General features: G+C 47.4%; 1 protein-coding gene across 1 annotated transcript in view; it reads left to right on the forward strand.

Annotated features, from left to right (window-relative positions):
• The window catches only part of EPAS1 (endothelial PAS domain protein 1), an 86,156-nt gene extending 81,173 nt beyond the window's left edge, over positions 1 to 4,983 (forward strand). The window contains exons 14-16 of the mRNA XM_053587011.1: positions 24 to 138; positions 450 to 620; positions 2,757 to 4,983. Coding sequence (XP_053442986.1) covers positions 24 to 138; positions 450 to 620; positions 2,757 to 2,908 — 438 coding nt within the window. The 3' untranslated portion in view covers positions 2,909 to 4,983. The remainder of the gene's footprint in view (positions 1 to 23; positions 139 to 449; positions 621 to 2,756) is intronic.
• The last annotated feature ends 11,074 nt before the right edge of the window (positions 4,984 to 16,057 follow it).

The following is a 16,057-nucleotide window of genomic DNA, read 5'->3' on the forward strand; positions in this document are numbered from 1 at the left end:
ACATCTGCCCTTCCCACACCCAGGGGGATCCACCAGGTAGCCGCGCTTCACATCTGATGTGGAAACGGATGAAGAACTTCAGGGGCGGGAGCTGCCCTTTGATGCCTGACAAGACACTGAATGCAAACGTCCCCAATGGTGAGCAGCAGTGGCAGGCCTGGGGCCCATCCTGGTTCCTCTGCTCACTCACTGCCAGCCTCACCTGCCTCTCTAGCTTCATCAGAATGGATACAGTCCTCTGGCCCACCTTCCCCACATCCAATTCCCTCCTCTCTTCTCTGGCTTGGATGAGCTTTGGCAGAAGTTTCTGGGTTCTGAGGCCCTAGGGCAGGTGATAGTGCTGGTGACTGAGCACCTTTTGCAAAGGGAAAGGGCTGTGGGGGGCTTCATGGCCTTTCCCATCCTCTTTGGACGGGTGCTACCCTCACTCTCTGGCTTGGGTCTTTCAGATGAGTTTACCCAAAATCCCATGCATGGCTTGGGCCAGACTCTAAGACACCTGCCACCGCCACAGCCGCCGTCTACCATGACTCCCAGCGAGACTGCCAAGAGTGGGTTCCCCTTGCAGTGCTGTGCCGCCTACCAGGACTATGGCCTGCCTTCAGCTCACAAGGCATCAGGTGGGTGCACCGGGGCCTGGCCCCCCTACCCTGAGAGGCCATCACCCTCACAGAACAGGAGGTCAGCATTTTGAAAACCCCCCGAGACTTAAGACACTTGCCTTCGCTGAGTGCCTGCTACTCCAAGTGCCCTGCTCAGTACACACACGGGTTTCCTCAGCCTGCCGCAGTGCAACGTTCCCTAGGGCCAGCCCACCTCTCCTTTCTTCCAGAGTACGCACCGTGCCAGGGGCAGGGTCGCTTGGCACTGATATACCGAAAGAACTCCCTTGCTGGGGCCCAGGGTACCTCATCACTAGGTCCAGCTGACACAGTAGTGACCAGCAGTCCTGGGGGGTAGGTCTAAGACATAACTAAAAGGGCAAAAGACCTAATTCAAACTCAGGCTAGAGAAGCTAAAGGAAAGAACCCAGACCACAGAGGCTGGACATGGTTGGCTACCCCTAGAACACTGTTCTGCCAACTGAAGGTTACTGACTGGCAGGAGTGCTTGCAGAAGAAAGGGGGTTAGCCAGGAACTGATGAAGGAGTGAAAGTTAGGATGGTGGGGGTAGGGGTGAGGGCCAGTCATGGACGACGCGAGGCGGCAGATTTTGGCTCCCCGTGAGGACAAGCTTGCTGCAGGGACGGGCAGCCACCCTTCCATGGGTCAGAAGGCCATCTGTCCTCAGTACTTCAGAAGGAGCCCTCCCATGATCAGCTGACCTCCAGGGCTCTCTCTGCCCTGACAGTCTCACAATCTGTGGCCTTAACTCAGGTCTTCATGTCACTGTATTGCCGAAAGCCCCTCAGACACACTGAGGACCTCACTGAATCCAGGCAGGAGCTGAGAACATGCCAGAGAAGGAGGCAGGACAGAGAGGGCTGCTGGAAGGTCTGCCTCCAATTCAGGGCAGCTTTAGTCTGATAGCATCTTATAAGACATACCGGTCTTCACGAGAATGCTTTCTATTTGGCCTGAACATAATTTGTGGTTTTGTAACTATATTGCTGCCTTGTAACTATAAAACTGCCTTTTAAGAGGGCAGTTTCCTCAGCAATAGTTTGGGGTAAATTATAGTTCTGTGCTTCAGAGTCCAGGCTGTAGATTTGCCACACAACCCTGGGCTCAAATTCCAGCTCTGCTGTTTACTGTCCTGTCAGTTTAGATGAGAGGTTTGCATGGCACGTGTTGGGCTTAGTGACTGGTACACATTTGTATTCAGCAAAAGGTAGCCAGTGTTATGCTTCCTCATATGAAGCCCACAAGTAACCTAGAATGTTGACATCAAGAGAAAATCATATTCTTTTCAACTAGGATTTAAGAAGGAAGTTAGCAAGGTAATAGGAGCACGTGTCCATTTCTGCTGTCCCAGCCTCTGCCCCCAGGAGCACAGCTGAGCTGGGGAGTCAGGCAGAGACCCCAGGAAAGGCCTGGGCTAGGAGGTTCAGGGTGAAGCAAGGAAGAGAAGGAGGGCACCTCACATCAAAGGAGCAGAATGCAAGCTTCCAGGCTGCTTGCTGCCACCTCGGCCTTCCCTTTCTGGGGCAGGGCCTGTTTGAGTGCTGGGAGTTTCCCCTCTGTCCTTCCCCTGTCCACCTACTCAGAGAATGGCCCGGGGCGAGGAGGGGCTTCCAAGGGTGGTGGGTGGTGACTGGAAACTGGATTTTCAGGCCCTTGAATCTCAGAGAAGGTTGTGTGTTCTCTGTGTGTACAGAATTCCCTTTGTGCCAGCATTTCCTCCCCGCTGCCAGTACACGGCAGGCATGGGGTGGGGGAACCCAGGCCTTGCCCAGGCTCTTCCTGAAGCCTCATCCTCTGTGGCCAGGAAGACTTAATGAGGGCTTCCTCTACCCAGCCTCTGCTCCGCACCTGGAGCTTCTCTCCTCCGTGGGTCTCAGCACCCTGTCTGGGGAGGTGGGTCTGGAGGCAGATGTGTTCTCTGCTAGGTCCATCCCAAGTATGGCCAGGCCAAGAAGACACTGGGGGAGCAGAGTGAAATGAGGGCTGCACTGTCCGTACCTCGCCAGTCAGGGAAACCGGACATGCTGTCTCTGTGTGTGCCTTCCTCATCCCCGCCAGCCTCTGATGGGACAGACGCTTTTCAGACGTTTAATGTAGGCCTTTTAAAATATGATACCAACCATTCCTTTCAGGTATAGCAAGCCGGCTGCTCGGGCCCTCATTTGAACCCTACCTGCTGCCTGAACTGACCAGATATGACTGTGAGGTGAACGTGCCCGTGCCAGGAAGCTCCACGCTCCTGCAAGGTGGGGACCTCCTCAGAGCCCTGGACCAGGCCACCTGAGCCAGGCCCTCCTGCCCGGCAGCACCCTGCCGATGCCGTCCCACCAGCTTCACCTCTCCGGCTGTATTTGCAACTAGGTATTTCTACCGCCAGCACACTTTTTACAGGATGGACTTAACCTGGCAGACTTGCCGAGGTCACCAAGCAGTGGCCTTTTTTCTGAGATGCTCACTTTATCTATATTTTTAAAATACACAATTGTTTTACCTGCTCTGTCAATGAAAATGTTCTTAAATTTTATAAGATTTTTTCTCCCTCTCTTCAATTACTTCTAATTTATATTATCCATAGGTTCCCTCTCTCTTTCTCCTCTCCCCCTGCCCCATCTCCCACCCTTCTCCCCACACAAAAAATTCATACTAACAAGTTTGGTGTATGTTTGTTCTCCTGCAGGAAAAGCTTTGGCTTCGTTTAATCAAAAAGATTCTTTGTTGTTGTTGCCAAAGAGAAACAAAATGATTTTGCTTTCCAAACTTGATTTGTGGCTTTTCCCTCTCAAAGCCCTTCTCCTTCCTTTTTTAAGAGAAATCACCATTTTTTTTTTTTTTTTTTTTAAGCTGACTCTTTGCTCTAATTTTGATATGACTTCTGGAGAAAAAGAAATGTGAAGGGTAAACTCCAACGTCTGTGGTTATCTGTGAAAGTTGCACAGCGTGGCATTTCCTAAACTGTTTGGTGTTTCTTCCCATTTGGTGGATTTTTTATTATTATTATTCAAAAACATAGCTGAGTTTTTTAAGAAGAAAATTTATATCTGGGTTAAGTGTTTATCGTATATATGGGTACTTTGTAATATCTAGAAACGGAAATGGAATCTTGCTCACAAAATCACTTTACTATCTTAAGCTATTGATTTTATTTTTCTTGGTGGTTGCTGACACTGCAGAATTGTACAGTCCTCCCGAGGGCCTGTACTAACACTGCTAAAGGTCTGTGTCTCTCCTGGCTTTTTGCTTCTGTGATATGCCACGGTGTGGCAAACAATCCAAGATGTGGAATCATTAAGTGGGAGCATTGCGTGCTATGGCCTCGTGTTCTCTATGTACCATATATGTATGTATTATTATTATTGCTGCCGGAGGGTCTGATGGCACGGCGTAGGGGTGGGGGTGGGGAGAATACGGAGGGAGGGGAAGTGCTCTAACTTTTCTTAAGGTTTTGTTGCTAGCCCTTCAAGTGCACTGAGCTATGTGACTCTAATGGTCTTTCATGCAGCACATTTGAATATTTCCTGAACTACCATGAAATGGTTTAGATAGGAAGGCAAGCGAGGATTCAGCCATGGTGTAGTAACCCTGTCTACGTCCTCTCAGCTCATGACCTCAGAGCATGTGGAGCTGGACTGAGGAAGGGCCCATGAAGAGGGGACAGCTGGGCCAGACCATCCCTAGCCCAGCAGCCAAATGGCCCTGCAAGCCAAGGTGCAGCGCCCCCTGCTGGCGAGTGGCAGGCAGATTCCGCCCCCCCCCTCCGCCCCCCAGCCTCAGGGTCACAGGAGGTGTGATACTACAGGTAGAAAGCACTGACAACAGAGTGTTCCCAGAGCACTCTGGAACTCACTGGGTAAAGAGGGACAACACCTTTGGTTTTTAAATACCAATGATGTGGAACTTTTCTGTCGTGGGCACAACAAAGCTTTTAAACACACACAGCACATCAGGCTAAGAATTTGGTAAGCCCGATAGATTTTATTGCCAAAAAAACAAAAATTGACTTTCAAAAGAAACAAGTTATATGAGAAAAATTACTTAGTCACGATGCTGCCTAAATCATATTTTAGCGTTGCCCAATGCAGGGCAGCAGCAGGACTTGCAGGGTTACTGACATGTAAACGCTAGTATTTGATTCCCTGTGTGTGTTGCCCAGGCATGAAGGGCATTTTACCCTTGCAGTTTTACTAAAATACTCTGAAAAATATTCCAGGCTTCATATTAACCTTACCTGTCAATGTAATGATTTCATGAACATTATTATATTGTTGAATTCCTACTGACAACATTATAACTATATGGGAGCTTAACTTTATAAGGAAATGTATTTTGACACTGATATCTTATTAAAGTATTCTGATCCTACCACTGCTGCTGGCTCTTCTTTCCTGGGGATTTATCATGGACTACACTAATGTCAAGTGATATAGTAAATAATTTATAGAAAATGAACATTGGCACTGACCTTCACATATAAGTCAACTGAGTCGAGCTTACAGGAAGCTATTGTTAATACTTGGCAGTTGCCTAAGTCTGAGAAGCCATGCTGTATTTTCCATATTCCTGCAGGTATTTTTCCATCTGCCTCAGGGCTGTTTTTTGGTGGGTTTTTTGTTTGTTTGTTTTAATCCTGTGAGGAAACCAAGGAAAGAGATCCTGGTCTCTGCTTTCAGAAAATGGCATAAAGCAGTTTGAGAGCCATGCTTGCCCATGTGGGTTCACATTCTACACTTTGGCATCAGCCTGGTCACTAGAGGTCAGAAAGGCCTTCAGCTTGGAGGTAACTCGGGTGGAATGAGCCTTTCCAGGTAGAATGTGGATGGAAAGAACAAAGATAACCCCGGCCATACATGGCACGGAGGAAGCCCAGAATTGGAGATGAGCACAATGTGTCCCCTAGTTCACATTTAATTTTTCCAAATTGTAACTTGCTTCTAAGCAGGTAGCTATTCTCATGGTGTGATCTGCGGGGACGGAGGGTGGAGGGCAGCAGGGGAGAGAGCCAACAGCAGCCTCTGCTTACACGGTCAGTCCCAGAACCAGCTGTTTTCAGCAGCCCACACTTTGCCTGGCACTTTGCTACGTTCAGGGTGGTCTCACACGTGACCTTGCTGGTTCACTTGCTCCCGTCTAAGCCATGCTCTTAGCACCCATTTTGTAAATGAAACTGAGAATCTTATTAAGGGACTTATGCAAGTCACAGCTTGTTGATGGGAAAAATAAGATCTTGGCCAACTTCTTTCTTCTCATACCCTATACTGGCTGGGAGGTAGATTCCATGATAGGACCCTGTTTTCCTTTTCCAATAGAAAATTCCTGTCTTTATTACTTTAACTTTTAGACCTCCTTGGATTCTTTTGCTCACTCTTCTCTCTCCAAACCTGGGGGCTGGACCTTCAGATTGGAGTTTCTGGGCTCTGCCTAGCTCCCTCCACCATTCTTTTCTGAATCTTTTCTGTGTATGACACATCTCAGTCCATCCTTCAGGAACAGAATTGCCTCTGACAATTTGCAAGTTCAGGATACAGGGCTGGAAAGACACCATCCCAGTCCACCAACAACTTTCGATGAGTCCCTGGGGTCCACAGTGCTGTCCCTGAGCAAAACCTCTGGCCTTACCCATACTGAAGGCTGTGAGTGTGCCCTCCTGCCCTAGAGCCACAGGGCAGCGCCAAGCTCCTCTTACTTCCAAGTCCAGCAAGCAAGGGGAGGAGCACAACGAAACCCCTTTCGTTGATGGCTCAGCCAACCCCGGATGGCTCAGAGGGGCTCAGCCCCTCCCTACAGCACTGAAGCATAAGACCTGGGACCCACACAAGCTGCCACTGCTTCACGTTTGTCTCAAGCAGTCCAGTGAAGACTGACTTAAATGCTCTTGATTTTATATTTTATTTTCAAAGTGCAGGTAGCTTCAGAGTTAATATGTACCTGCATTGCCAGGTGGGCAAGGGCAGAGGAGCCCAGCAGACTCACACCCACATTTGTGCAGGATAAGCCGGATCCCCTGACTTTAGATATTGCCCCTCTAGGCAAGCATACCCTAGTGGGGTGTGACGTCTCAGCATTTGGCTCAGTTGGCAGCTTCCAGATGAGAAATCTCTCTGGGAGGGGTCTCAAAGCCATGGCCAGCAGAATAGCAGGAGGCCCCACTTGAAGGCAGCCAATCCTGTCCCCTGTAATCCATGCAGGGAAAAACTGATAACATTCTGCAGCACGGTGTCTGATGTACATTTCAACTGGGGATGGGGAAGGAACTGTGTATTTCTGAAGATCAAGGAAATACAGGCTCATTTCCTTCACAACATGCAAGATCCAACCACCTACAGCCTTCCTCTCCTGGAACCCTGTGAAAAAGAATTTTTACCAAGAGGCCTATGTGAGAGTGGCCAGATTAACCTGGCTTTTCCTCTTGGAAAGCAGGGGTGGCACCGGGCCAGTAAGGCAGCCCTGGATGTGTCATCTCAGAGTGACTCAGGATGCTGAGAAGGGCCAAGAAACAATGTCACCAAGCCCATCACTTATATTTTCAACCTTCTCTTTCTAGAAATGAGGAAACTAAGGCCCAGGAAAACAGAGCGGCTTGCCTGCAGTCTCAGAGTAAGCTGCCGGTGGGACAGGGGGAAGAGGCCAGGCCAGCATTGTGAAACACAATGAAACTGACCAGCTTTCTCACTTTCAGGTCTCATTTCTCAGCCAGCCTGGAGACCTCTCTCACCACCCTTCCCACCACAGCCTGGCAGGTCTCTGGCCTCCCCTGGGCACTTTCAGTTCTTCCAAAATGGTTATGATTGCTCATCAGCCCTGATGCTTCCAAATGTTTCTCTGAACTTAGTGACCCCTGTGGGAACTGCTTGGCCTCTCTGTGACTCAATGGAGTCTACATCAAGTCCTTCATTCCTAGACTGAACCGAGGAGAAAAGAGTTTGGAAGTACTCCCCAACACCATCTAATACACACACACACTCACGCACACATACAGAGTTTCTTAAAATGGCACTTACTCAGTGAAGTCATGATCCCTCTCTCTCAAAGCTTAACAGTTAGTAGAGGAAACAAAAGCCACCTGGGTCACTCAGACCACTGTGTGAGATGGTGTATGATGGTGGAGGCCTGTGGCCTGCATTTTCCCAGCCAATCCGGGTGTTAGTGTGTTGCCCTGACTCCAAGACCTGCTGCACTTGTCCAGAAAGCAGATAACTATAGATGCAAGTGAGTCCTCAGCTGTTTTAGGGTGGATTCCAGCTCCTGTGAGAGTTCACAGTAGGCCAGATAAGACCAGCCTGGGTCTCAAGAGAACAGAAACTCTGCACCATAGCTAGGATGGGAGATGATTAGAGAGGCAGAGTGGGGAGAAGAAGAGCTCATTCCAGGAGGAGTGGACCAGGGGTGCAAAGGCCTGAAGCCAGAATGAGCAGCACATGTGGGAGGCCCTGGGGGCAGTCAGGGGCAGTAGAGCGCCTGGCAACTCACAGCAAAGGCCTAAAGTCAATCAGACGCAGGTTCAAATCCTAGCCCTGCTGCCTCCCACTGTGTCACTTTGAGGAAGCCCCTTAGTGTCTGAGAGCCCGATGCATGCTATTCTGTTATTTGGGCATGAGAATAGTCCCTACCTCATAGGGTTAAGGCTGGAGGTGCAAATTTGGGAATTGGTGGTGAGTAAGGTTTACTTCAATCCTTGAGATGGGATGAAATACACCTATGAGATAAGACCATAGACCATGAGGAACAAAGTTCTTAAGACAGAGCCTGCACCCCCGGTAGATGTCAGGGGAGAGGGAGTAGGAGAAACTCCAGGGGTATCCCAAAAGCTAAGAGAAGCAGGTGCTGCAGGAAGGAGGGAATAGAGAACTGGGTCACACCCTGGACTGAAAGGTAAGGTAAGGAGGAAATGTGGACTCTGGGCCTTGCCGACAGGGAGTCCATCATCAGCCTTACCAAGAGCAGTTTCCATGGGGGTTAAGGAGGAGGGGACTAAGGAATGAGTTGGCTGGGGCCTGAGACTGCAACACACAGCACTTTCAAGAAGGTTCTCTGTGAAGGAGAGCAGTGAAATGGAGTAGAGCTGGAGGAAGGTATGGATCAGGAGCACGTGTGTGTGAGTTGGAAGAGTTTTAATATTTAATCCATTTTTATTTTAGGATAGTTTTAGAGTTACAGAAAAGTTGCAAGAGCCTTATAGAGAATTCCCTGCACCGCGTTTACCCTATTGTGAACAGCATTCTGGTACCCCTGTCACACTTCATAACCACTATTGGTACATTATTATCTACTGTCTGTACTTCATTCAGATTTCCTTAGTTTCCACCACTTTTTTCTATTCCAGAATCCAAGATACCACATTACATTTCTTCATCATGTCTCCTAGTTTTTGGTGACCTTGACAGTTTTGAGGAGTGCTGGCCAGATACTTTGTAAACATCCTTTAGTTTGGATTTGTCTGATGTTTTTCTGGTTAGACAGGGGCTGTGGGCTTGTGGGGATGGAGAGGAAGACACAGAGGCCAAGTGCCATCCCCCTAGCACCCCATCACATCAAAGGTGCATGTTATCACCATGGCTTATCCCTGCTAACTTTAACCTTGATCCCTCAGCTGAGGTAGTGTTTGTCAGGTATCTTTTCCGTAAAGTTACTGTTTCTTTAAGGGATGCTCTTTTTGAAGATGAGCTATGTTAGGAGAGTTTACATGGTGATGGCAGAGGGAGAAAGTGATGAAAGAGGAAGACGAAGACACAACTGCAGAAGCCAAGTTGTTAAAACAGTGGGATTAAAAAAAAAAAAAAAAAAAAAAAACAGTGGGATGGGCACTGCGGGGAGGGGGTTGGGGAGAAGTGCAGGCAGCTCATGACCTAAAACGGGGAAGCCCGAGAGTGGGTCAGTGCACAGTCCATCAGTGAAATCAGTGGTGGGAAGAGGCCCAGCAACCTGTAATTTCATCACTTCCATTTCCTCAGTGATGTATGAGGCTGGCAGAAATCTGAAGAGATGCAAGTATAAACCAGTCACTTTAGGTCAGATGTTAGTGCTGGAAGCTCAAGTGAGAGGCGTTGTCAAGAATCAACCCATTGGTGCAGTTGCGTGTTTTTCTCCAACCACACGGTTGTGCTAAAATGGAGGCTGAATGGGAGGATAGTTGTGTTCACCAGGTTGTGGTTTGCCCTGGAGGGTTTGTTAGAGGGAGTTAGGAATGTTTCCAGGAGAAGGACTCTTACCATAGACCATAAATGAGAAGAAACGAAACGAAACGAAGAGGCTGGTAGTCTGGAGAAACTGGTCAGCACAGAGGATTGGGAGTCTTAGGTCAGAGAGTGGTCAGCATCAGGGATCGAACCATACAGACAGGGCCTACCTGTCAGAGGGGAGGGAACTTCAACTGAGATCTCACCTACACACACTGGGGGACCCAGCAATTCCACTTCTAGGCATTTTTTACTTTCACACAACACCTGCACACAAATGTTCATAGCAGCAGCATTCTTTATCACCAAGAAATGAAGATAACTCAAATGTCCTTCACCAGGGGTACAGATAAAAGAATATATAGTATATTCACATGAAGGGATATTACTTGGCAACAAAAGTTAACGTGCTTGATTCAAGCACCATCATAGAAGAATCTGAAAGTAAAATATCACGTTGAGTGAGAGAAGCCAGTACCAAAATGGTACGTTCTGCATAACTGCGTTTATGTGACATTCTGGAAAAGGAAAAAATATATAGAAACAGAACAGATCTTTGCTTCCCAGAGGGCAGAGGTGGAAGTGGTTTGAACATACAGGAGCAGTGAGATGGAGTGATCTGGAGAATTAGAATTATTCAGCACCCTTACTGTCTGGGCTGGTGGCTGTGAGAATCCGTGTGCGGGGGAAAGAAGTCACAGCCCTGTGCAGCAGCAAAGAATTTCAGTGTATGTAACTTTGAAACATTTTAAAGATAAGGCCAATTCTGAGATTTTTGAAGATGGCCGAAATCCAGGAGGACGTCTGAGCAGGAAAGGGGGTGGAGTATGGACAGGGTCACCCAGGTCAGGTCAGAGGCCGTGAGAGGAGAGGTGGCGGGCAGAGAGGGGCTGGGGGCTGAAATCACTGGAGGAAGGTGACAGAGAGACATGAGGGGGAGGGGAAGAAAAGGAAGGGATTTGGAAGCAGCAGCAGAGCCCCCCACCCCCACCCCAGCCCTGTCTGACCCCCACCTGTAAGAGAGAGAACAGCCTCACCCTGAGCAGCTGCAGGGAGCAGGGACCCTGGGGATAGGACAGGCTCCTATGAAAGGAGCAGAGGACACATTCGGAGGAGAGGGCAAGTTCTGGGGAGCAGCCGACATCAGACAGAGTTCCTGAGACAGCAATGAGAGGACCAGGAGGGCGGGAGGGGTGGAGGATGAGTGGATGTGGAGAACTATCCCAGGACAGGGGCTAGGTGGTGATTGGTGACCAATGACTTGGAAGGCCTGGTTAGCGCTTATGGCTGAGTTGAAGAGAATTAGAGAGATGGCCTATTATTCTGAGGGGCTCTCAGAGGCTCGAGCCAGAAGGCTGGGAGCTGACCCGTCCTGCAGCACCTAGGGGTCATCGCACGCATGCATGTGCTCACCGAACATAAAGTGGATTTGAGTTTGTTCGTTGCTTTCTAACAGCAGGTATGACGGGGGCCTGGGGACAGTTCCCTTCCTTTCTGTTCCAACCTTGGCTTTCAACCCTGTGGGTGGGCTCAGTATTTGTAGGAACAAAACAGGAAGACAGCTGTGGTTGGAAGACCCTTTGCCCTAGAACAAAGAACGTTTTCCCCATCCTCATTAGCTTGGTTGAGGCGATGGCAGCTAAGCGTGAACATTGACATCGTTTGGGGCCTTGCTAGAGGGCCACAGCAGCGCTCCAACTAAGATACAAAGCTGAAGGAGAGAGATGCCTCTGACTGGGGGAGGTTGGCCAGCGTGGGTTTGGGAAGCCCAGCGCATGTGTGTTCCTGGTCCTGCTGTGCTGCTTAGAATGCAGAGCACAGCTGTGCAGGCCAGGGCAGGCGGGCTCTGCTGGGAGGGTCTGTCATTCCCAGCACCGCATATGCCCAGGACCTACACTGAGCTTTGGTGTGTTGTCCTCAGGCCCTGGGACTGGCTGTGGCTTGTTCAATTTCTGACTGAAATTGCAAACCTGGTGGGAAATTTCCCTTTGAGCCACTCCAAGCCCAGCATCCCCTTTTGAACCCCTCCCTGGTTACTTGTACCCTCACAGGAGAATTCTAAAGGAAACAGAAAGGCCTGGTCTCAGCTCAAGGCGCTGGCACCAGCTGTGGGTCAGTGTCCACACATCTGCAGTCTCATGGGAGTGGGGGAAATGAGACCAATTGATTTGAAGTTCCTGTGGTCCAATAATGACTCGCATGGGTAAAGGGTAGAATCCCAGAATCATCTCAAGCTCCGGGAGGACACAGCTCTGGCCTGAAGGAGAAGAGGGACTTCCTCAAATCATTGCAGGTAGACCCGTCCCTCTGCCAGCCAGGGTGCAAGCCACAGAGTGGCAGGGTACAGTAGCCCTGAGAGAGGCGGTCACAGTTACTTTACCATTCCCTGTGCTAAGCTTTACTAGAGTCTGTGTGTCACAACAGTCCTCTGAGCTCATAGAGTCAAGCTAATTCCCCTTAGGAGAGGACAAAACCCGTATAGAGAGAAATACACTCACTTTGCCAAGGAAGTGACTTTGCGTAGCAGTTTGGAGTTTCTGAAACATATCCTCCAGGCTGGTACTCACTGATGTCCTACAGTAAGGGTTATAGCAAGAATGTGATCCTAAAATACATTAATTGGAGAACAATACTGAGAAAAGAAGGAACTGAGCAGCCCATAATAAACAGCCACCCTAGTTTATCACGTCTCTGGAAACCAGGTTTTAACAAAGGCAGAGATGAGCAGGGATTGATTTGAAGAAGGGTCAAAAACAAGGAGGGGACTCTCAACTATTTCATAAAAATTGACTGGAGAAGCTGAGGAAGTTTGTCCTGGAGAAAATGAGATTTGGGGAGCTCAAAAGCCCACCTTCAAATATTCCCGGAACCATAGGGTGCAGAATTTTTCTGGGCAGCTGCCCAGGATAGAATTAGGCCGATGGATGCAGGAAAGCAGAGTTCAGCCCAACGCTGAGCCCTTGTACTCAAGGGCAGACCTCACCCTTCCCTGGAAGTTTCAGTGTTTGCTCAGTCGGTACACCAGGGGAGTAAGATCTGTACTCTGATCACCACAGAAAGCCATTTAGATCATGATGCCTTATCTGACGCTATCTGACAAAGGCAATGAAAACTATAATTTTAAAACTTTGTTCGATCTTTGTGTAGATAAGACCCAGCCATTAAAGAAAGACATCCCTGTGGAACCCACAATGAACAGAGGAAAATTAACACCATCCTTAAGTGTGAGCAGAAGAATTAGCACAAATTACGGTGAATTTAGATTTTAAAATGTTCTTCTTCCTTAATGTGAATTATAGCCTGCATGGTCTCTAAGAATTACTGTTTTTCTTTGGGAGACAGTGTGGAGCTATGTCTAAAGCCAGTAAGTAAAGCATGAAAGCCACTTGAGGCCGGATAACTCCTGAGAACTCCTAAGGAAGGTTTAATCATGCTAGAAACACAGAGCTTTCGTGCCTTCCTGGGAGCGCCAGCCTCCAGACACTCCCGTGTGCCCAACTATCTGCAAGTCCCCTGAACCCAGTCCTTTTGGGTTTTTATGGAGGTTTCACCCCTATATGGATACTCTTATACATGGACAAAGGTGATACTGTACAGCAATAAGGAAAGGATAGTTTTTTTTCAATAAATGTCCTGAGTCAATATGATATCCATATTTGGAAAAATAATTATTCTTGGCTCTTACTTTACATTAAGTATAAAATGTCCAGGTCAAATAGATCACAGATCTAAATGTGAAAGATAAGTAATGCTTCTAGAATACAACATAGGAAAATATCTTCATGACCTCAAAGTAGGCAAGAATTTTTGACTATGAAAAGATAATCCACAGAATGGGAGATAATATTTGAAATATTTACAAATAACAAAGGACTCTTATCTGGTATATGTAAAGAACTCTTCAAATCTATCCAAAAAAGACAGAAAATCCAAAAGAAAAATTGAGCACAAGATTTGAATAGACACATCACAAAAGCTTTCACAGGTAATAAAAGAATAAAATGGTGCTCAAACTCAGTAATCATTAGGAGAATGAAAGCTACAACCCCAGTAAGAAACTTCCATTTATGTACCCACCAGCATGGCTAAAGTTGGAAAAGTCTGTTCCAACTTCCAAGTTCTAGAGAGGACGCGAAGCACCTGGTATCCGACTAGTGAAAGTGAAGCTTGGTATCCTGCTTAGGGGCAGCTGAACACAAGGATACTACTCTTTCACCCAGGTACTCTAGGTCGACCCAAGTGAAATGAGTGCATTTGTCCTGCAAAAGAGAAGGTTAAAAACCTACATCGCAGCCATATTTCCAAGGGTCCCAGATTTAAAAACCCCAAATGTCCATTATTAGCAGAATGGACAAAAAAGTGGTGGTATGCTCAAGAAATGGAACTTGCTATAGCAATGAAAATGAATCAGCCACTGCCATAGGCAAAAATATGGGTGACTTTTGTAAATGCTAAATGTCACAAACCAGAAATAGATTACAAGTGACATAAATTCCATGTAAAAGTTTAGTACAGACAAAACTAACCTATGGTATTAAAAGCCAGATGTTGGTCACATTTGGCCAAAAGGGTGGATGGTGACAAAGAGACAGGCAGAAGGCTTCTGGGATGCTACGGATACTCTATTTCTGATCTATAAGGTAGTTAGTTACACAGATACATTTCACTTTGGGAAATTTCCTCAAAACAAACACTTAAGACAGTGTGCTTTTCTGCATGAATTTTAAACCTCAATAAATTGTATCAACTGGAAAAAATCTTGAATGAAATATTACTGATGTTGTCATGTAAGGAGATGGGTACTCTTTACTGCTGGTAGCAGTATAAATCAAAAATATCATTGAAAGGCAATTTTTTTTATATCCATACAACTTGAAATGCCATGTATCCCTTGAACCAGCAGTTGTACTTCTACGATTTTTTTAGTTATACTTCCACACGTACTCAAAGATACATGTATGAGGATATTTGTGGCTGCATCATTTTTAAACCTAAACATCAGAGAGATTATCTGAGTATATCACGGTGCATTTAAACAAGAAAATGCCAGTGTTTAAAGCAAACAAATGTCAACCAAATCTAGCCCAGGTCCATGACGTCACATTCTAGGTTTACATATGTTCAAACATCTCTGGAAGGGTACACAAAGATCCAGCCGTGGGGTGGCCTCTGTGACAGGCACCACAGGGTCTCAGGGTGGGAGAAGGATTACCCCATTGTACTATGAATTTTGTACCACATCAGACTACAAACTCATTAATCAAAACAGAAACATAGTCCTGACCTTACAGTGGAGGCGAGGAGTGACAGCACCATGGGATGCCAGAGAAGGGCAGGGCTTCAGAGGCCATCAGATGAGGAGACCACAGCCCCCATGGTCTGCATTCCTTCAGAATGGAACACACTTTTCCCCTGCTCTCCCACTTGAGTGCAGATGAAGCTATCAGATAGCAACTGAGGCCGCAGGAAATGTACACAGGAAAAGCAGGTTTTCTGAAGGAGTAGGGGGTAGAGGAGGCAACCACATAGGTTTATCCTGGACAGATAAAACTGGACGTGGGGAAACAGGAGGAAACTGTTAACAAAGCACTCCTACCTCAAAGCAGGCTTGGGATAGAACAACTGATTTCAACACCCACTGGCTTGTCTTAAGGTTCCATGTCCATTTATTTGTTCAATCAATTCATTCATTTTTTTTGCATGTCTACTGTGCACGAGGATCTGGGTTGGGCATGAAGACTTTAGCCATAAACACAGTCCTTGCAGAGCTTATGAGTTATTATGGCACATACCGGCCCAGCACACAGGTGAACTGTGGTCATCCATTGAGATGACCATTGTCAAACTCCCCGTCCTTTCTGAATGCTCTGCTGTTGTTTAGTTAGTTGTGAGTGTAGTACACAAAAGCATATTTTCATCCTTCTTGTTCATTTGAAATATACCTTTTAAATTTTCTCCCCATATTTATTGTGGTATAAATGAAGTTCAATAAACTGCACATTCTGAAAGTATACAAATAAATCATCGTGACATAGGTGTACACCCACAAAACCATCGCCACAGTAAAGACAGAGAATGTGTCCATCACCCCCAAAAGTATTAACCTGTCTCAACCTTCCCTGAAACTCACTCCTGAGGCTGCTGGCTGGGCCACCATCCTTCCCCAGTTCCCACAGTGAGCACTTCGGACCCTCACAGACCCATCAAGCCCATCTCACCCTTCCCCACTCCTTCCCTCTGCACTGCCAGAACTTCCTCTGTGT

Source organism: Nycticebus coucang, chromosome 4, assembly GCF_027406575.1.
Source record: "Nycticebus coucang isolate mNycCou1 chromosome 4, mNycCou1.pri, whole genome shotgun sequence".
Lineage (NCBI taxonomy): Eukaryota > Metazoa > Chordata > Mammalia > Primates > Lorisidae > Nycticebus > Nycticebus coucang.